At 37.6% G+C, this 13,587-nt stretch overlaps 1 protein-coding gene across 1 annotated transcript in view; it reads left to right on the top strand.

Moving 5' to 3' along the window:
• Window positions 1-8,369, top strand: part of LOC124278398 — a 58,178-nt gene extending 49,809 nt beyond the window's left edge. Inside the window, exons 5-14 of the mRNA XM_046714112.1 lie at window positions 212-305; window positions 647-787; window positions 1,314-1,424; window positions 2,172-2,401; window positions 3,794-3,945; window positions 4,304-4,443; window positions 5,929-6,022; window positions 6,826-7,012; window positions 7,489-7,588; window positions 8,176-8,369. Coding sequence (XP_046570068.1) covers window positions 212-305; window positions 647-787; window positions 1,314-1,424; window positions 2,172-2,401; window positions 3,794-3,945; window positions 4,304-4,443; window positions 5,929-6,022; window positions 6,826-7,012; window positions 7,489-7,588; window positions 8,176-8,357 — 1,431 coding nt within the window. The 3' untranslated portion in view covers window positions 8,358-8,369. The remainder of the gene's footprint in view (window positions 1-211; window positions 306-646; window positions 788-1,313; window positions 1,425-2,171; window positions 2,402-3,793; window positions 3,946-4,303; window positions 4,444-5,928; window positions 6,023-6,825; window positions 7,013-7,488; window positions 7,589-8,175) is intronic.
• The last annotated feature ends 5,218 nt before the right edge of the window (window positions 8,370-13,587 follow it).

The following is a 13,587-nucleotide window of genomic DNA, read 5'->3' as shown; positions in this document are numbered from 1 at the left end:
AACAGGGGCGGTGGCGTAGCATAGTGGTTAAAGTGTTCGCTCGTCACGCAGAAGACCCGGGTTCGATTCCCCACATGGGTACAATGTGTGAAGCCCATTTCTGGTGTCTCCCACTGTGATATTGCTGGAATATTGCTAAAAGCGGCGTAAAACCATTTTCAGTCAGTCATGCCAAAACAAACTCACGCATGAAAAATACATTTTGCCACAGCTGCAGGAACCCACAGAAGTGTTTACCATTTTCATCACCGGCACAGAGATCACCAACAACATCACTGTGGCCGTCACCATCAGCGACAACGATGGTCAGTTTCTTAGTTACTGTGTATAAACCCTGTGGTAAAATTGACGGTTTAGCCTGTTTCAAAAGGCAATATTTTGAGGAAATGTATGTTTGGAACTAGGTGTTTTACCCATTTAACAACTTGACTCCAATAAATACAAAATACTTGAGTAAACCCAGATTGCCTCAGGAATTGTTATGATTACACAATACTTCTTTCACATGCCAATGGTATTGTTTTGGCTATTATTCTAAGTGATAGTCTGATTTATACTAATTAGTTCAGTTCAAATAGTCACTCTTTAAAGTCGTTGTATTGTATCAATATATTCACATCCCAATGTCTTGTGATTGTCACATCAGCTCCAGATTCCTTCCACTGTGGTAGGGGTAAGAGTCAACCCTGCCTCAACAGCGGCACCTGCAACAACGACGGCTGCCTCCCCAACACTGGCTTCTGCAACTGTTCTTCGGGGTTCGAGGGAGTGAACTGTGGAATTGAAAGTAATGTTTTAAACTTAATAACATTAGATTAGACGTAAATACAAAACGTATCACATCCAACACCACAGGTACGTCGAAATGACGTATCCCTTTCTGTGATCGACCACTGGAATAGGTAAACCATCATGCCATTATTTTGTGGTCATTGCGGCTTGCAATCCCCACCTATTTTATGATTAGGTACAATAAGGATGATGTTCTCTGTGTTTAAGCATTGGATATTCCATGTAGTTCCAGCCGGTGTTGCCCCCATTGTCAAACAATACATCCAACACAGGTCTTAGCCCAACAATCATATGTTCTGTCAATCTTATCATTTAACGACAGAACTGAAAATGACAGATAAAAATAATGATTTCTGGCTGAAAACTGTTGACAGACACAATATTGCATATTCAACGTGCTATATTGTCTAATGTACTGCTGTGTCTACCTGTATATATTTCACTGTACACATCACAGATTGTGCAATACAGTACAATGATGACGTGTGTGTTGTGACCTTGACCTTTTGCGTGTGCTCTAGCGTCGACGAAAACCACGAACTGCAGTCCAGCGTGTGTGAATGGAACATGTGTGGAGGGCACGTGCATCTGTGATCCAGGTTTTGCAGGGGACATTTGCGATAAACCTGCATGTGAGTTGATATATTTGTCTTCCGGCATGATTTCTACGGTAAATGACGTATCTATCGTAAGTCAACTATCAGACTAAATATGGTAAACAAGGTAATTATGTTATATGAAGTACACATGTAAAATTCTGATTTACGCCAACAAGTGGCTTAATTCAAAAGACGTTACGAAGAGCCGATCCTTTCATTTTACTAGAGTTAATGTGATATATCAACTGTAGGAATATAGAAGATTTGGGATGTCTTAAACGTGTTTTCGGTACCTCATGGCAAATAAACATCAGTGGTATAAAAGAATTGGAAATGCTTCAACTCAATTCAATATTCTTTTGAGTAGTATCCCAGCTAACACACAACGTTGTGGGAAGGTTGTAGATTGGTAACGTCATGACACAACGTTGTCACAACGTATAACGTTATGTCACAATGTAATAAGAACGTTGCAAATTTACGTTGAAGAAACGTTATGCTTTGGGCTCCTCACAACGTGACGAGCGAATACTTTAATCACTAGGCTACCCCACCGACCTGGGTCGAATCCCGGTTCTCCCCGAGTATGTTTCCATGTTTGTCACCATCATACCCGTGCTCGTCGGTTTCACTAAATTGGTAAAACATCTGACAAGTGCTTCACTTCGCGCTTTCTTCACACGTTTAGCTAATGTGATGAAATTGGAATACCGTTCAGAGGGGTATCAAGCTGAAGGCACTTGCTCACTCTTTCCAAACCTCTCTACCATTTATTTTCAGATTTTCACCAGTGCAATCCTGCTAACTTCAGTGTCTGTATCACGCCTTTATCCGTCAACACTTTTGGCGGGGATATATATGTACACAACTTCAAGAACGTCTCCGCATGCAACTTAACTCTGGCTCCGACTGTAGCCGACCCTAGCGACGGCATCGTGGATTGGTGCAAGGGATATGCCGCCGTCATACCCTACAACGGCACCTGCGGTGAACTCGGACCGTCTTTTAGTGTGGGTATTCTCTTTTGACATTCTCTATGATAAGTATTCTCTTCTGACGTTATATACCCATTTGTCATTCTGATGGTGACGTAGAAAGCCTAGCACAAACATTTACATTTGTCATTCTGATGGTGACGTAGAAAGCCTAGCACAAACATTTACATTTGTCATTCTGATGGTGACGTAGAGAAGACTAGCACAAACTTTTACATTTGTCATTCTGATGGTGACGTAGAAAGCCTAGCACAAACATTTACATTTTTCATTCTGATGGTGACGTAGAGAAGACTAGCACAAACATTTACATTTTTCATTCTGATGGTGACGTAGAGAAGACTGGCACAAACTTTTACATTTGTCATTCTAATGGTGACGTAGAAAGCCTAGCACAAACATTTACATTTTTCATTCTGATGGTGACGTAGAGAAGACTAGCACAAACTTTTACATTTGTCATTCTGATGGTGACGTAGAGAAGACTAGCACAAACTTTCACATTTGTCATTCTGATGGTGACGTAGAGAAGACTAGCACAAACTTTTACATTTGTCATTCTGATGGTGACGTAGAAAAGACTAGCACAAACTTTTACATTTGTCATTCCGATGGTGACGTAGAGAAGACTGGCACAAACTTTTACATTTGTCATTCTGATGGTGACGTAGAAAGCCTAGCACAAACATTTACATTTTTCATTCTGATGGTGACGTAGAGAAGATTAGCACAAACTTTTACATTTGTCATTCCGATGGTGACGTAGAGAAGACTAGCACAAACTTTTACATTTGTCATTCTGATGGTGACGTAGAAAAGACAAACATTCACGTTTGTTCTTCTTATGGTGTCATACAGACGGCTGGCACAAACTTTCATATTCGGTATACTAATAGCTAAAACATTCACATTTAGTATGCTAATAGTGACACACGGATAACGGGTATATTGTGTTCTATTTTTTGTTGGTCTTTTTGTGTGTTCTTTTCACGAACATTAATCAATACAGTCCGTTTGATTGCATTTGAGACCGATGATTTGTTCATTAACACAAAATCTAACAATTGCAATAAAACCACTTGGTGGTAGGACAGCCAGGTAATCAACAAACGTGTGTAGTGAAATTTCGATTTCACACGTGCAACTCGCACATCTGGCTGTTCTACTAGCAAGTCGCCCCTTGCAAAAAATAGCGAAAAGTGACAACAAAATAATGATCTTTCGTTAAACAACCTTTTTTCGGAATTGATCTGTCGATTTCATGTGACAGTGCAAATTTTGGTTTTGTTGCAATTATTAGATTTTATGTTAGCGAGCAATTCATCGGTCTCAAATGAAATCAAACGGACTGTACACACATGGGGCGTCTCACTTACGCTTTCCTATTGCTGTTGTGTATTATCACAGGGCAACGTGACCTCCTATGTACTCCAGTTGTTTGTGCAATACACCAGAGATCTCAGGCAGTGCACTGATGAGAAGGTCACCTTCACCTGTGAGTTTAACAACAACTCCCTCGAAGTCAACTACAACATCGGCGTTGAAGACCAGTCGGGCAGGTAGGTTGGTGGCAAGTATAACTTCCCATGGGTATCAGAATTATGGTTGTTTGATCTTCAGCAGTCTATGTTCGTCGTAACAGGCGATTAAAGAGGATGGATGATAAGATTCGCTGACCGCCGTGATATAGCTGGAATGTTGCCGAATGCGGCGTGAACTAAGAGACAAACCAATACATAATCTGTGGTAATGTTTCTGTTCCTGGGTGTCAAACTAATACTTGCTATTGGTGACAATTTATAATGACCCCGAAGGTATAAACGACATAAGCCAAAATCAATGTTTTTATTTTACCGGGTTATGCATACTCATCTTTGGGTAAATAATTATTGTCACGTTTGTCTTCTAACATTTCAGCAACGATGTCACGTCTTTCCAGGGTGGGACAAGCCAACTTGTCCCCGCCAATATGGACGCCACAGCCAAAGATGGAAATCCACTCCCTTCCATTCTAGCATTGGGAACTGATGTCAAAATAACCTTGTCCGTTCAAAATGGTGCGAATTTCATTGCTCCTGGGTATCATTTCAGAATTATTAAACCCACTATTTATCTTCTAATCTCATTCCATCACGTAAACAAACTCCCGATGGCGTGGGTGGACTGGTCGTCTCAGGCGCCACAATTCGCTTTTGAACGCAAGCCACCAATTACGTTTTCGGTTCGCCACAATTACGGTTCTGTGTTCGTGGGTTTCATCAGAGTGGTAAAAGCCTAAGAAGCACATCACTTCGGGCTTTCCTGTCACATATGGCTGAGACGCTGTCATTTAACTGGGACACTGGTAACTAAGGTGGTGGCAAACAGACATCACTCCCTCACTAACCTGTCACCTATTTCACCAATCGTTCATCCATTTATTGTACGAACCTCGCTAGAATTGAAAGTTGTTTTGTCTGAGAGATGTATTCCTCTAGCCAAGACACCATTGTGCTTCTTTGAAATAAGCAAGTTTCATACTATGATCATAGTTATATTTCATACCTTTAAACGTAACGTGAAGCATATAAACTTACTGTAATAGATAATTTAGGCATAGATAGGGCATCGTTATCCTGCCCTACGTACTGCATCAACCCTTCCTCAATTTGAATGAAAAAATATATCGTACTGGTGATAATGTGTAGTGATATTAGTGAGCAAGTTGTGTTTGATGCCGCTAAGAACAGTATTGCCATCATGTCAGCTTCCAGCAGGAAGTGATGCTGATTGCTCAGCTAGGGTATTCTGTTAGCACGGCAATGTTGCATACAAACCAAGCTAAGATTCCACCCTTCAGCAAACATTTTGGACGGTGTCCTCCCAAAAGATAAACGTGCCATTTGTCAGACACGTTAAAACAACTAAAGTTATGGTTAATTGCACTCAGGTACATATCAGTGTTACCTTTAATACGTAATGGACTGATCCAAATTGATGGATAATGACTTTATTCAGCATGTATACAAAAAATTAAGGTAATTTAATGTTTAGTGGTACAAAAATTATCGTATTCAGCATACTAAGCCATATATGTATAAGAATATATTAAGCTATATAATTAATCACATTATAAACACATGTAGTTCAGACAGGCAACACAGTCATTATAGTAGCAGTTACCCAAGTTTAAGCAAATGCCCCACAGCATCAAAGAACTCCATAGGAGTCTTGTCACCAGCACGCAGTCTCTCTTGCAGTCTCTTGAACGGTTAAGTCACTCAACTGCGGGAAGCGATCAGACACGTTTCTTTATAGAAGAAGTTTGTATTGCACCATATCCCAGCTATATGAAGGTGTTCCATGACCTAAATTGTACAACGTAGTATTCCTTTTAAAAGGTGCGGTCAAGTTTATTAACTGTAAATTCTAATAATGACGCCAGGTCCAGACGAACCAGTGATTTATAATGTAAACAATTTTCCACGCCTCATTAGATTACGTCATCAGTATATCATTAGCATGCGAGTTGTATCATCTTGGCGTTCGCTCTTCATCTCCAGTACCTGGACAGGCTGGTATCATCATCCACTCCATCACCGTCCAGAACAACAGAGCAGGGTTGGACAAGAGATCTCTTTCTCTGTACAATTATGGGTAAGTGTTCATTCGCAACGTGGCATGTTAGTGTGGAGGTCATATCATTTTGATGTGTCGCAATGGGATTCGAACCACGGACCTGATGCGAGGTCGTAAGACCTGTCCATATGAAGCCAAGAGGTTAACTATGAAAGGGAAGGATGTCGTCTGTGGGATGACTCCACGCCTTCCTACATGTGCAGTGGTCAGTGTAAATGTTGAAATCTAAAAATGTGTATATTTTACAAATGTATTTAAATACTTTTTTATCCAAAAATAATCAGTCTTACATCCCATGTTTACGTACCAACGTTCAAACTTCAGCTTCTATGTATGTCCTTTCTCATAACCGTAAATCCATCTAGGGTCCATGCAGGTAGCAAACGCACTGTAAGTCCCCATAGTGATCTATCTTCAGTTGTTGGCGACCAATAGCCTGTTTTTATATTGTATGGTCTCCGTAAATAAAATAGTTTTAGATTTACATGCTAGTTTTAAACATCATCTGTGATACCCTAGTTATTTTACAGTACTTCAATGACTGGTTATTTAACAACTTATATTTATTGTGTTTTGAAAACCTTTCTCGGCACTATATGGCTGAAATATTGCCGAGGTGACGTTAAATTTTGCCATCTGCTTTCATAAGTCTTGTAACTATTAACACTTGCTGAATGTCTTACGATGCACAGTTACACTGTGACTAGATGTTGTGTTGGACATGAATTCCAGAATCCTTTAAGCAGTATCAGATCACATTTCCAATCTCAAAAACCAATGGACTTTCTGTATGTAACCAACGAAAGTATTTGATTTAACAGGTGCGCCCCTCAAGTTTACAAGGCCATCCTCATCGAGCCCCCCTACTTCTCCCCAGCCGGACAGAAACACACAATCTGCTTCATCCTGAGGCTTTTTGTGTTTGAACATGACATGAGTCTGTCCAACCCTGTTCTGGTCCTAAAAGTCCGATTTAGAGTCTTCAGTAATGCAGCTTCAACTGTTATGGTAAAAATTTACTTTGCGGTCGTTTAACATGAACGTTACCCTTGGCAGTGAGGCAGGGGGATAAAATCGCAGCATTCCTTCTTCAGCACCCAGCACTGATGTAGCCGTTAGCAGTTTATAGACATGACATCGCTCCAGGAGTAATTTTTGCTGTGTTCTGTCCTGTTTCAGAAAGGGGTAATATGTTGGACCCGGGTATTTCGTTTTCCTTTCATAGTTTTCATTGCTTTCGTATGCAAGACCTTGTCATTATTTGGTGTTTAATGACTCTTTTAAACTGAGGATTCATATCAACGTTGATTATCAATATGACAACATTATCAACAGTCATGCGTAATATAAAGTGTAACTTTGTCCAAACACTTTCGTGAACTCGATATGGCTGAAATATTGCCGACGTGACGTTAAATATTAACTCACTCACTCACTTTCGTGAACTGATCATTCACCAAGTCACATTCCGCTCCAAATTTCAGCCGGTGTGTAGCGGCCGAAGGAAACGACAGGCTGAAGAAGGAGATCTCACCTTGTCAAGAACTTTCAAAGTCACTATTGAAGAAAATGGCGTCCAAACAGGTAATTCTATGCAATGTAACTGAGAACTCCAACCTTGAACAGAGCATCACGCTCACTTCAACTAACTCCCCAATATTCATTGGAATCAGTGAGTACAATATTAACAATCGTACAATTAATAAACAAGTGTTTATATCGATTGTCAGCCTGGCCCATAGAGCTGACTGCTGCCTTGAACAACACCAATATATGCTTCACAATCTTCTCGGATGTAGAAACCAACATGTCTGTTGACTCCTTAATTATCTTTTTAAAACTCTTTAAAAGGACCTAGTCGAACCAAACGTTTTGTCGTTTCCTTTAGCCGTCTCATTTTGTAAGTTCACTTTTGAATGAAATACTCTAACAAATTACTCCAACAAATTCCACATGGCCGATATTCAGTCATCTGCAGAGTAGCCACCTATGGGGTAATTAGCAGAACAAACAAACAGGAGTAATAACACTGGCATGGATACATAACAATCAATTTGACCGTTCCAGCTATCTCGCTAACTTTAACTGTAACAGCTGGATAAGAGGCATCGATAAATAAAACACTTCAACTTGTGGTGTCCCTAACATGTCATGTTATTACATCCCTACAGTCGTGAAAGGAGAGATCAGCACTGGTGGCTCCAGAACATGGATGGTTCCAGCCGTGGTTGGCATTGGATGCGTCGCAATCGCTGTTACCGTCATTGCCATCTTCTTGGGCGTCATCATCACCAGACGAAGGAGAAGGTCGAATATGAAACAAACTGACGACAAGTCTTATTATACACATTAAGACTCCAATTTTCCAAGAAGTAATGTCAACAGGGGAGGTATCCCAGCTGTCTGTTGGAGCTGGGAAACATAACATTTGATGTTGGGGTACAGTTCTAATTGACACTCTCAATGAACTCTTACCTGCCCAAACAAAACTGTGGAAGCATTGTATATTAGAAATACAATTTGATATTCTTGTTAAGCTTCTGGGCGACACTCCCTGTCAATACTTCCCTGCCCAAACTTAGCGGTGTATTTTGTATTAGAAGCATTGTGCATTAGAAGTGGAAAACACGAAGTCAACATTGATGTCCTGGCTGGAAATGTACACAAGTGTACATACATGTGTTATGATACACTTTGTTATTAAGCATTTACTTGATATAGCATATTTGGAGATGTTTCTCGTGGTAGCATATCGGGATATATCGGTAGCGGAAATACGTTATGTGGGCTGTGATTCATGGTTTTATATTGGTTTAGTATTTGGTGTCATTACTGATTTTCTGTGATCCATTCCTATAATTTTCCCAACTATTTTGTCCATTCACATCAAACGGAATTTGTTTTTGATGAGAGTCAAGACTGTGTCTTCCTTTGCACTAACGCTCTATATTGAACACATGTTTGGTACCTTTGTGGCATGTAATTCATGTTTGTTTATTGGTTTTATACACATGTTTGGCAGTTTGGAGGAATGTGATTCTTGGTTTTATATTTGTTTTAGCCATATGTTTAGTATTTTTGTGGAATTAGATTCATGGTCAAATAATGTTGTTTTACTTATGTTTGGTATCTTTGTGGGATATGATTCATGGTTGCATATTGGTTTTATACATATATTGGGTATCTTTGTGGGATATGATTCATGGTTGTATATTGGTTTTATACATATATTTGGTATCTTTGTGGGATATGATTCATGGTTTTATGTTGGTTTTATACATATATTTGGTATCTTTGTGGGATGTGATTCATGGTTGCATATTGGTTTTATACATATATTTGGTATCTTTGTGGGATATGATTCATGGTTGCATATTGGTTTTATACATATATTTGGTATCTTTGTGGGATATGATTCATGGTTGTATATTGGTTTTATACATATATTTGGCATCTTTGTGGGATGTGATTCATGGTTTTATGTTGGTTTTATACATATATTTGGTATCTTTGTGGGAGATGATTCATGGTTTTATATTGGTTTTATACATATATTTGGCATCTTTGTGGAATATGATTCATGGTTTTATGTTGGTTTTATACATATATTTGGTATCTTTATGGGATATGATTCATGGTTTGATATTGGTTTTATACATATGTTCAGTATCTTTGTGGGATGTGATTCATGGTTTTATATTGGTTTTATACATGGGTCATTCTCAAAAAAAGGCCAAGTTCATGCTATGAAAAATATTAAAATGAAAAGCATCATATTGAATTATCTCTTTATTGTTTTGGATGGTCAACACATTAAAAAATGCAGTCATGATAATTTGCACACAGGAAAGTAACAAAATATTTTTAAAATTAACTTTTTAAAGTATCCACTGAAAAAACCTGTCAGTGGTGTAACAAGCATAAAAGTAATTTTTTTCAAACTTTGATGTGAGATTAGGAATTTTTCACTTTTGTCACTATTTACAACCTATTTTTTTTTTAAATATAAATTAAATCACTTCATTATTCTCACAAATGTAATTGTAAATTTAGCAAAAATGTCTTGGTGTGAGAAGAATGAAATGGTAACATATGATATTTCTTCTGATATAACTTGTATACTTAAGACTAAACATGTGTTATGTATACATTGGTATTAAAGCTGCTTTCAGTTATCATAAAATATCAGTCTAACTGTTAAAATTTTTCTTTTGAAATAATTAAATCTTAGCAAATACGCATGTAACACCACTGATATTGTTTGTTACCCCGCCTGTTACACCACTGAACTTTCTGCAACTTACTAGAGCAGTAAACCAAATTCAACAGCCATATGATGCTTTGAATTACTTAATAATCATCATTGGAGAACGATTTTCAAAATGTGGCATTGAAAAACAAATAATATCAACAGGTAAGAATAAAATTTACAAATTCAAAGAATACTGTGACACCAATGACATGTTGTGTTAGACTACTGACTTTTCTTTACCTTACTACAAAGATAAATCCAAATTAATAGCCTTTAATTTATAATCAACAGATTTGAACAGCTCAATAGCAAATTCTGAACACTCAGATTTTAAAAGGTTTTTCAAAAATAATATAACAAAACAAAACAATTAACATAATGTAGTAATATTGTTACACCAATGACATCTTTTGTTACACCACTGATTTTTCTTGAATTAACTTCAACGATAAATTTAAATTAATTGCCTTTAATTGATCATTAACAGAGTTGAACAGATCAATGGCAAATTCTGATCTCTCAGACTTTAAAAGGCTTTTCAAAAATAATATTAAAAGCAATAAAATGAACATATTGCAGTAACATCGTTACACCAATGACATCTTTTGTTACACCACTGATTTTTCGGAACTTTATATACTAATATACCAGAACAAATTACCTTCACAGACTTTACATGACTTAATGGCAATAAAATATACTGGACAAATACAATGCAAAGCAGTTAAGTTCTGTGAACAAGTGTCTTAAATGAACATTTTGTCAGTGGTGTAGCAAAAACTGTCAGTGGTGTAACATTTTCCCATGTTATACCACTGACAGTTACACCACTGACCTATTCCCACTTTTATGAACGTTATAACAATTAATGCTCCCTAACCACTGACCAATGTTGATAAATGTTTATGTTTCATTAACTTTGATGTACTTTAAATGAACAATGTTATGAAAAAGTACATATGAATAAGTAATCAGCGTTACACAACTGACTCTATAAAAAGTTATGATACAAAGTAGACTCACCAATTCAACAAACTTCAACATCAAAATAAAATTTGGCCTCCACTAAACTCCTGCCATGAGGAGGAAGGCATCAGCAAAGGGACCAGTTAGCATTCCATATTTTACTCAAGGGGGATAATTATTAATGTCACAAATTTATATTCGTTACACCACTGACTGTGACATTTTGGACAGTCATTGTTTTCATCATAAGTATGTGATTTAATTTTTTTCAATATTTCATGCAGGAATGCGTTTTTAATATTGGGATTTCATTATAAATCTTTAAAAAATATATATAAATGGCCTGGAATTTAACCTTTATGGTACTGCAAAGTAGTGTCGCTGTCCACTGACAGTGGTTTTTCTTTCAAAATGATTATAAAAACATAAATTTGTCCCAAAAATAACAAACAGGTACACCATTTTACATCATTATGAAGAACAAAATACATTTTCTTGGATAATACGATTTTTGAAAAAAAATTGAAATAATACTTTCAGAGAAATGTGCTACTGTCCAAAACTTGGGCAAATTTTGAGAATGACCCACATATGTTTGGTATCTTTGTGGGATGTGATTCATGATTGTATATTGGTGTTATACATAGAGTTGGTGTTTTAGTTGGATGTGATCCATAGCTTTCATACTTGTTAGTTGTCGATATTATGGGCTATTATCTTTGGTTGGTAGAAATTTCTGTTTAGAAAACATTGCGGGCTGTTGACAGTGGTTGATGTAAAATTTTATCTAAGCCGTGGTGGATGATGCTATAAACATATGAAGAATGTTAAAACATATGTATTTGATGAAGGTAAGATATTTTATCATCATTAATTGTCAGATAATATTTCTGGTCATTTCAAAGATAATATTGAAAAAAACAATAGCTGTTTCTTTTTTATATAGCACTCCTTTCGCGGAAGATCAGCGCTTGATTATGTATAGATATGTTACAAGAGGCAGAAATAAATAATTCATCAATCAAAGTCTAATGTCATGTGATTTTCTACAACTTAAAGCTAATGTGTTTGGTTTAACGCCACTTGTAAGGGTGTTTAGCCATTACACGGGCTACGGGCTATAGATCGCCAACAACTGAAGGTAGATCACCACACCAGGAACCATGGGGACTTACATTACTTTTGCTACCTGCACGGACCCTAGCTGGAATAACACCATCCCTTCAGCCGCTGGTGATGGTTGGAAGATCTATTTTCTAGAACCAAAACAGAAAACAGTGACTTCAGATTATCTGACTGGGCTACCTTCTCTCAGTAGTGACTGACATTGTGCACTACAAGTGCAAGAGGCTGTATGGAGGATGACACAAAAGAGGACCACTTCGTTATTAATGCAACATCGGCTGAATATTTTAGGGGATAGTTTGTATTGTTGGTTGTTTTTAATGACAGATGTGGGGTGGGGTGGGGGGTGGGGGGCTTACTGTATTACTGGAACAGTGGAATAACCGGAAAATCCCAAGGCCTATTAGTGTAAATAAAGATGTGAGCATAACATCGTGTTAACAATCTCCACGCAGCTGTTAGTTTAGTTTAAATCACTAAATGTACTAAACTGTGAGCGTGTATTCGTGGAAGAACATTGCTGTCTCGCTTATAATATCTTATTCGTCATGTAAATTTATTCTAAAACTGTTCCTAATCTCATCTACTTTAATATCTTTTCTCTGGGTGCCACAGCTAAGAAACTATTTGTATAGCTATAGGCACTAACAAACTTGCATTAAAATGACATAAATTGTTGTAATGTGTATTCACACCAACATTCTTTCCATGTAGATCTTTATGACACGAAACCTGCGGGGAAATCAGGTGAGACTAGCACTTATTAGTCTCCCCAAAGCGAGCGAATAGAGGGGATCCAGGTGTTGAGCAGTAAAGTGGCTCTAGGGCTAAATGAGTTAATATCTTTTCTCTGCGTGACACAGCTAAGAACCTACCTGTATAGATATGGACACTAACACCCTCTGTTTATGAAACATCAGTCACTGAGCATTTCACACAACATTCGATGACAGTATGTCATATATATTTTGACCAATTGGATTCGAGGTTGGATTTAATTGACTCAAAACATATTTTTAACGTTGCATTTAACGTTTAAATCAGGACAAAATGGATTCTTTATGTGATATATGTCAAAACTTCAATCAAAACAGACTTCGAAGCAACCAATATCCATTATTGCTGTGGTCGTTGTTGTTAATCCCTTTGATGCACACATCGTTCACTCGTGCGTGCTGAGCTGGTATCCTGATTACCTTGACTTCCTCTATAAGTGTAGGCAACGGATCTGTAGTGTGTG

This window comes from Haliotis rubra, unplaced genomic scaffold (genome assembly GCF_003918875.1).
Source record: "Haliotis rubra isolate DU_JTF1 unplaced genomic scaffold, ASM391887v1 Scf236, whole genome shotgun sequence".
Lineage (NCBI taxonomy): Eukaryota > Metazoa > Mollusca > Gastropoda > Lepetellida > Haliotidae > Haliotis > Haliotis rubra.
Note: the sequence above shows the minus strand (reverse complement) of the source record. Positions and strands in the feature narration are given on the sequence as shown.